The 9,338-nt window shown below is 34.6% G+C and overlaps 1 protein-coding gene across 1 annotated transcript; it reads left to right on the top strand.

Moving 5' to 3' along the window:
* The first annotated feature begins 8,010 nt into the window (after positions 1-8,010).
* On the top strand, positions 8,011-8,621 carry LOC112031231 (uncharacterized). Its single transcript, XM_024063920.1, has 2 exons — positions 8,011-8,030; positions 8,183-8,621. Exons 1-2 carry the CDS (start codon positions 8,011-8,013, stop codon positions 8,619-8,621), a joined length of 459 nt encoding a protein of 152 aa, XP_023919688.1.
* Positions 8,622-9,338: the final 717 nt, after the last annotated feature.

Raw genomic sequence — 9,338 nt, forward strand, 5'->3', positions numbered from 1 at the left:
TAGTTTTTCCATTGTCTTTAATGTTGCTTTAGTTTTCAGAATTACTTTCTTCAGAAAATACTGTTTTTTTTTTTTCCCTGTGTCAATCTTTTTTTTTTTTTTCATTTTAGCCTTTTCTTGGTGGGCAAATTAGTCTCTCATTGTAAGGAAACTAAACAATTGTATCAATTATTGCACATTAATGAACTTTGCATATAGATCAAATAAAAATACAAATTAAGATCTCCAAAATATGCGTATAGGTCATGGGAATTTTAAGAAAATAAATAAAAGAACTAACTAGCATTTTAATCAAAATTGTAAGCAACTTAGCATCAACACATAGATTTAAGAAATAAAAAAGTATTCTAGCAAGTCCTGTTTATTTACTTGAAGTTGCCACCTTAGATTAATGTATATAATACATTGGGTTTTATTGATGAAAGCATTTTGCATCTGCAAGAACAATTTATTCTATTTACGTGGTGGGTTTTTTTTTTTTTTTTTTTTAGTTAATGCAAATCATGACCATTGTGGTGTTCAATCTATGCATTAACATTAACATTATTTTATATTTGTTTGTTGAATATTCAATTTTTTATCATAATTGTACAAATTGTAAAAAGAAACAAAAAGGATAGATACAATTTGTAAGTATCATCTTCAAGACATGTACACAATTTTACACTATCTATCATTTAAGAAGCATCGCAAGTAGCCACCAAAAAAAAAAAAAAAAAAACAGAGAGTAACAATAGTTACTTGACTTTAATTTCTGCAACTTCTGGAATGTCTAGATTGACATACAACTTTGTTGCAAAAGTGGATGATAGTTGATAGTCACCTACAAAAAAGTTGTAAAAATTTATAAGGATTATTGATACATAAACGTTAAGTACTTGATAAATGGTCCAGTCAATCATTACTTTTGTAAGTTTTCACAATAGTTGAGGTGACTATTGCAATGAATGACCATCTATTTGTTTTGTCGATATCATCATCAACAATGAATATTTCTTCCAACTGCATCTTAATGAATATAATTTGAAATATGGAAGAGAAAATTGCACCGTCTCGAAGATTTTGGAGAAGGAGATCTCACATAAAGTTGAAGGACATCAGGTAATAATAAAGTTGAAGTCTATTTCTATTATTTATATCACACCTAAGTACCATAGGATTCATAACTACTCTTTACATGGTATTTCCAGTATGCTTTATATATTGTTCATTGAAATTGAAGCATACACACTTCACCTTGCTTGCTATATGATTTAAAATTTTGTATGATACCATGAAAGTCAGTATAGTACAATGAAAGCACTCAAATTTTAAGCAACAAGCATTTATTCTTCCATTTTTTCAAACGCCATTTAATAAAAGTGCAAATTTTTGTAGGACACAATAGAGGAAATTGTAAGAAAATCAAGGAAAGACAAGTCCATTGCCAGTAAAAAAATAGAAATAGGACAAATATATGTTGAAAGACCTCAATTAACTGCTGCTATAACAATAGAAGATGAAAAAACTAATGATAAAAGTATGCCGCTCCAAATGCTTCAAAAACGTCAAAAGGGTACTAAACAGATTGCATCAAAGAAGAAAAAAAATTTGAAGTCTAATGTCTCAACGTATTTTATAAATAACATACTCATAGAAGCAAGGCAAACAAATGGACATAATACATTACCCTATGAATTTTAATGTATTTCATTGCATTGTTAAGGTTTTTATTTTTATTTTTATTTTTTAAAGAAGAGTAAACTAAATGCATTGTTAAGTTATTGTATGTCATTTTCTTTGTACATATTGCCATGAATTTTTCTAGAAAATTACATTGTAAATAAAGCTGGATTGTTTCTCCAATTAGAAGCAAAAATGAATTGCTTTGCTGGGAAATTCCATTGTAAATAAAGCTGGATTGTTTCTTCAAGATTGTTGGCTTTTGTAAGTTGGGTCCATCAAATTAAAAAATCTGATTTATTTTTTCCATTAATCCTTCTTTTGCTGATATGGATTACCTCCACTTTTGGATGATTCTGAATCACATCATGTGACTAAGATTGGTTTGAAAATGTTGCTGATAAAAGGGGTTGGTATGTTACTAGGGATGAAGTTTAAAATTTCATTGATAGTATTCCCCCTCCCCCATGGTATTGACAAAGAACAAAAAATTCAAAAACAAAAACAAAATGATGATTATCAAATTAACACAATCATAGACTATTATTTTCAAATAAAGCATATGGGCCAACATCAAAATGAAGATTATCTATTATGTGAATAATTAGTGAAGGTGAGAGAAGAGTACAAAAAATTAAAATAAAACTTACTAGGAAATAAAAAAGGAGCCAATTGTTGGCATTTAAGGGCCTTGACAGCCCTTCTCTTTTTCTTATGTTCTTTGCACAACTTTTCTTTTTGTATTTCTCTCTTTCTCTGCTTACTTTCCCATTTTTTTTTATAGCTAATTTTTTTGGCTAAATTTTAGTTGACTGTAGGTTTTATTTTTAATTCTTTTGCTAAATGTTTTTTGACTAGAGATTTTTTTCGATTGGATCTAACCGCGGATTGGTCATGAATAAATGTGCCATTTTATTGGGTTTGGGTTGGTATATAATCCGATAGGAATTGACATGTCACATATACACCTATTTTATAGAAAGGATTTGATAATCAATATATTGGTTGGCTTTAGATTTGCAATTTATAAATAATGTCATGTTACATTATTGGATGACATTTTTCAAATAAAGTAGGTGAAGTATATTGAGCTAAGTGTAAATTTGTGTTTGAAAATATTTAAAAGTCAAAAAACTATATAAGTTTTGATTGTCTTCTAATACGTAAAATGATCCCACGCATTGTGTGGGTTAAACACTAGTCTTAATAATGACATAGCCAATATGGGACTACTACCCATTTCCTTAATTTTTTTTCTTCCCTCTAAATTGACCAATAACCACTTTAGACTATAGTTACATTCAAAAATAAATAAATTAATTAAGTTGGTCTCATAAGATGCTACACTATCAATCATCTAAAGTAAAATTATGAAACATATTAGTATTTTCTTATCCATAATAGTTACAAACAAGTATTTTTTTGGTTCTTCACCATCTAACGTGAATGTAAAAATTGTATTTTGAACAATTGTTGAAATTGTAGAAAGGGAATGATGAATGAATGAATTTAATTATGTAAAATTTTAATTTGAATAATGGCTAATCATAAGTAGGACTAGATGCATGATAAAATAAGTATACTATTTTTTTTTCTTCATAATTTTAGAGATCTAAGCATTTGATAATGTAATTTTTTTAGATCCTAAGCTCAAAAGCTTGACCTGAGCTCGAGTTTAAGCTTGATATTAAGCTTGAGCTTGGCTTGACTAATTAATCAAGCCAACCCAGTCTAAGCTAAGCTCAAACTTTTTGGCTTTCCCATAAGCCCAAACTCAAACACTATTTTAGGCTTGTCACAAGCTCGAGCCAAGCTTGAGTTTTTTACTTTCCCTAACAAGTCAAGCTTGAACATGCACTATTCGATAAAACTCGGCTCGTTTACAGCCATTGAAGAAGCCAAAGTTGTTTCTTTTTCAAAACTAAGTTGCTGAAGACTTTCTTCATGGGGAATCTCAAAATCTTGTCAACATTATATAGGAGGAAACCTAGGGTATGTGGAAGAAACTAGTCATTGGTCAAGAAATCTAACATTAAAAAAAATAAATAAAGAAGTAACTTTTTAATCTTATGTATTTATGACCAATTTGTGTAACAACTAGGAGTTACTTATCATCAATGATTAAAAAAGAAAATACTTTAACCTTGAACTTTAAGGTTATGTTTGGTAACTGTTTTTGTTTTCTATTTTCAAAAACTTATTTTTGAGAATATAAAGAAAAAAAAATTTCTTATATTTTTTTAAAATAAAAAACATATTTGGTTAGTTGAAATGAAAAAGATAGTTTTTTGAAGAAAAAAAATAGAAAATACTAAAATATATTGTTACTAGGATTTAAACTCTAATGTTAACTCATTAAATAAGATAGATTCATTAAATTAAATATGTATTTTCATTGACTTTTGAAAATTAGAAACTGAAAACAGTCTTTTGTATGTTTTTAGTTTTTTCACAAATTGAGTTTTGAGAATAGTTTTTGTTTTTTGTCCATTTTGGGTTTCCAAATAAGTTTTTTTGTTTCAAAAATTAAAAATTATTCTTGGAAATAGAAAATAAGAGGAAAAAAACAGTCTGCATAAAGCCATAAACATGACTCTCTCTCTCTCTCTCTCTCTCTCTCTCTCTGCGCGTTTGGTAGAATATTGGTTTGTCATGATGGTCAAAGATCAGAATTAACACAAGCTAGCTTATTCTCAGAAAATTTTTAATCCTATCATCAGAAAGTATGGCGTGCAGATGAGCCTATTTAGTTTTCTTCCATGAGAGTTTTATCCGTCAGCATGTTCACAGTTTGCCGACATGTAGGGAGTTTCGCACCAATTTGCTATCACCCAGCTATAAAACAACAGTAATAAAGTCAGGGATATATTTTTGAGGGAGACCAATATTATGATGGTAATATATATGCTATGAATTCTGCCATATATATATTTATAAATAATTCTGCCATATATAATATATGATATATGTACTAGCTAGTACAGAAAAATATTATAAACACAATTCGCATATAAATTCAGTATTTATAAACCGAGAACAAAATATGTATCTATTAAACTTGAGAAATATCTAACGACTGACAAAAGGATTGAGTATTTTTTATACCTATTTTTAAGCAATTATCATACGGTGTTTACGTATGTTGAAAAGAAGCAAAAATACAAAAGTAAATATCGAGATAAAATTAAATCTTAGACTTTTTTTTTATATATTTTATTTAGAAAACTATAATCTTTATGTGGTGTGTGTATATATATATATGTATATAAAATAAATTTCAGACGTTATCTTAATATTAATATATTATACACGAAATCACGAATGACCTTAGATATTTTAGTAAAACATTATTTGTTTTTAAAAATAATAGACATAAAATAAATTAATTAGAAATTAAGGAGTTACCTAGCCTAAACCCTGCGCATATATACTCCCTCTATATGTACTACGTACAATGGGAATTTTTTGAAGGGAAAAATAAAAAAGATCCCCTAGACTTTAGATCAAAATCAAACTGAACCAATTATTTTAATTTGAAATAATAAATTCCTAAACTTTGATAAATGTTTAAATTGACTATTCTATTATAAAAGTTGGGCTTAGAAGCAGTGCTTGCACCAAGTGGCTTCACCAAATTGCAATTTTTTTTTTTTTTTTTATAAATTTTTAGATTTTAAGAAAAAATATATATAATTTTTCTTCACCTATAATTTCTAAGTAGATAAAAATCTTAATTTGATTATAGTTGAATTACACCTGCGAAAGAACTAATATAGTTGTTTCGTATATTGCAGAGAAACAAGCAATTGGAGAAGTAAGCCAAAAGATATTGGACACTCAAGTAAACCTAGCAGCATTGGACACATAGTGCTAGAAGAAGGAAAGATTTTGATGAACACAAAAACTTAATAATTTAATAATATATCAATCTCTTCTTTGGATAGAAATAGACTTCTTTTAAGGGAAAAAAACAATTTGGATAGACACAAAAGCCTAATATTGTATTACAACTAATCAATTATATTGAAGATTGTAAAATTTTTAATAAATTTTATCAAAACACCGTTGCGATATGATATGCTTTAATTGATATCCAAAACATAGTGTATTATAAAATACTTCTATAAAAATATTTTGTAATTATATATGTGGGTGCCCGAGGACCGAGGATGAAGTTGAAGGGATGCAGCATTGGTGTGGGAATGCCCCAGGCCATGGGCCCGAGGAAGAAAGCCGCTCGAGGAAAGGAAGAGATAAATCAAGGTACTCTATAGTATTCTAAGTGGGAGCTGGAATCTGAAGAGAGAGGAAGTCAGTAGACATTAGAGAAGCTTTTGGTCTGGTGTAGCTTGTTGCATCTGCATTAAATGGTAGGCAACAACTTTATCAGCTGCATTGATGAGGAAGTGACCTGAACAATGTAAGTCACAGCTAAGAAGATTCCTTCCACCATCTTCTTCAGATTTTAAAAGCAACAAGTGTCATAAAAGGAAAGAGGTTAGGTAAGAATGGATGGTTAAGATATGATAAAGGTAGGAGTATATAAGAAAAAGAAGAAACATTGAGAAGAGGATCAAAACATAGGTATAAAAAAGGGATAAGCATAAAGGAGAAGAAGAGAAAGAGAGAAAGAGGGGTGAATAGTGTAACTATTTGTGCAAACTTAGCCTCCTCGGGTGAGTTTGTAGAGGGAGATTTACCCCTTTATTTTATAATATTAACTTTGTCTTCTCTATTTTGATCCTTGGGTAGAGTCCCCTCTTGTTGTTCGTTTCCCTTTTACAAATTCTATTGATTTGGGCCAAAATTTAATGGTGTAACTCACTGTTCTAAGTGGGCTTGGGCCGTTAGATTTTTTGGTCCTTACAATTGGCATCGTTTATGGGAATAACAAGTTGCGGTGGATCCGTCCTGAGTACTTATGGCTAATGTAGGCCAAGATAGGGAGGAGTTAGTTGGCTTCCTGAGGTAGAACTAGTTTGTTAACATGGAGTGTAGGAGAGATAGGCAACATACCCCAAGCATTGTGGTGGAGTCTTATCACACTGAGCATACTAAGCAGAGTCATTCAAAGTCTATGAGTCATGCCTTTCATGATCTGGAGAAGCAGAAGTTGTAGTAGGAAATAGATCGCCTACGCAGCAAGTTAAGGCGCAGGGAGCGTAAAAAGAGAAGCCCCTCTCCCCCCACCAAGTGATGGTTCTAGAGGAAGCAGAGACAGTTCTTATTGCCGTAGGTCGGGTACTCCATCTAGTGAGTCTTATTTAGCTTCTTCGTGTGAGGATAAGTGGGAGAAGAGCAGCCATGACCATAGGAAAAGGGCTTCCCACCATGGCCTGGGAAATGATGCAATGAGTAAGGCCCTACAACAGATCTTTAAGGATTAACAAGGCCAGGCTCCCTCATCGGTTTTCTCAGCCGACGTTTACCATTTACAATGGTAGGACTAATCCCATGGAGCATGTCAGCCACTTTAATCAAAAGATGGTAGTTCATGCCAACAAGGAGGCCCTAATGTGCAAAGTGCTCCCCTCCAATCTTGGACCAGTGGCTATGCGTTAGTTTGACACCTTAGAGGAAGGATCGGTGGGATCTTTTGGGGAGCTAATAAGAGCTTTCGGGCTAGATTCATAACATGTAGTAGGGTCCCCAAACCTGTAGATTCTCTGTTGTCTATGGCGATGAGGGAGGGAGAAACCCTTAAAACTTACTCGGGCAGATACTGGGAAACCTATAATGAGATTGATGGAAACTTTGAGGACGTGGCCATGAGGACCTTCAAGGTCGGGCTGCCTATCGAGCACGAGCTAAGGAAGTTGTTGACGATGAAGTCCGCCTCGAACATGCGCCAACTAATGGATCACATAGATAATTATAAGCAGGTGGAGGAGGACCTAATATAAGGAAAGGGCAAGGCTAAAATATTCCCCGATAGGAGAGATACTCGAGAGGAGGATACTAGGGCAATCACCCCCAAGGGGAGTTCCTTAATCAGGCGCCATCCACGGGACCTCAGTTGGTCAACTCATTGTTTAAAGAGCTAGTATATCATATACTAGAGAAAGTTAAGAATGTGCCTTATTTCAAATGGCCCAATAAGATGGGCGGAGACTCATCCAAAAGAAACCAAAGCCTTTATTGCCATTACCATCAAGACCGAGGACATACTACGGAGGATTGCAGAACCCTGCGAGATCACTTGAACCAATTAGTGAGGTAGGGAAGCTCAACTAGTTTCTATATTAGCCTACAAGGTAGTTCGGCCACTCAGGAACTGAATTTCATGAGGGTAGCTCCCCTCCACAGCATGGGGCACGATCAATGTAATCCTTGCTAGACCAGGGAACAATGGGATCTCGGGCATTGAGGTTATGTCAGTAGGTATGGGTTGTGACATGGAGGCTGATAATCAGGCTCCTAAAAGAGAAAGGGTGATGGTCACCCCTACCTTAGGTTTTTTTGAGGAGGATAAGCAGGGAACTCTCTAACCGCACGATGACGCTTTAGTGGTTACTGTCAGGATCGGGGGCTACGATGTGAAGAGAGTGCTGGTTGACCAGGGAAGTGGAGCAGAGATCATGTACCCAGATTTGTACCGAGGGCTAAACTTGAGGCCCGAGGACCTAGACAGGTATGATTCACCGCTGATGGGTTTTGATGGCGGAATGGTGGTCCCCCGAGGAATGATAAGACTGCCTGTACAGGTTGATGATGTGGAGGTCTCGGTTAACTTCATAGTAGTAGAAGTGTTCTCCCCTTACACAGCTATCCTGGCTAGACCTTGGCTTCACGTCATGGGTGCCATGCCCTCAACGTTACATCTGAAGGTCAAGTACCCTACTCAGGGAAGAGTGGGAGAGTTAGTGGGTGATCAAGCCACAGCTAGGAAGTGCCTGCTGTTAGCAATAACGCAGTGGCCTCCAGGTATTGCCGTGGTGACTGAAGATCCAATCTCATAGCAACTAAAGGGGCCTGTAGAGGGCAGTAGACCGATACATCAGGAGAATTATCAAAGGAGCTAGAAAAGGTGATAATAGGGCTGGATCGGGATCAATTTTTCCAAGTGGGTTCTCAGTTGCCACCCTTAGAAAAGGCAAAGTTGGTGGAGTTCCTAAGGGCAAACATTGATGATTTTGCATGAGATGCTTACGATGTTCCAGGAATTGATCTGGATTGGCATATCACCAGTAAAACGTAAATCCTGAGGCAATGCCGCATAAATAGCCTCCTCGGCGATCATCCAAAGATCGCACCAAGGTAGTCAGAGCAGAGGTAGACAAGTTGAAGCAAGATAGAGCCATTAAGGAGATTTTCTACCCTGAGTGGCTGGCCAACACAGTAGTGGTAAAAAAGAAAAACAGGAAATGGCAAGTGTGCGTGGACTTTACTGACTTGAACAAAGTCTGCCCAAAAGACCTCTTCACCATCCCTAGAATTGACCAGCTGGTGGACGCCACGATGGGACATCCTCGGATGAGTTTCCTGGATGCCTTTTAGGGTTACCATTAGATACCTCTATCATTGTCCGACTAGAAAATGGCCATTCGTGCTCCCAATGGGAACTAACATTCTCGGGTGATGCCCTTTGGCCTCAAAAATGCAGGATCCATGTATTACAGAATGGTGACATGGATGTTTGAATCCTAGATTGGGAGGAACATGGAAGGTTGATGGCC

Source organism: Quercus suber, unplaced genomic scaffold, assembly GCF_002906115.3.
Source record: "Quercus suber isolate HL8 unplaced genomic scaffold, Cork oak 2.0 scaffold_558, whole genome shotgun sequence".
Classification (NCBI taxonomy): Eukaryota; Viridiplantae; Streptophyta; class Magnoliopsida; order Fagales; family Fagaceae; genus Quercus; species Quercus suber.

Excerpts from the sequence above, each read along its gene's own strand:
- LOC112031231 (XM_024063920.1), top strand. The coding sequence starts at position 8,011 with ATGGGATCTCGGGCATTGAG. Across the intron at positions 8,031-8,182 it reads ATGGGATCTCGGGCATTGAG|GATCGGGGGCTACGATGTGA; the intron begins GTTATGTCAGTA and ends GGTTACTGTCAG.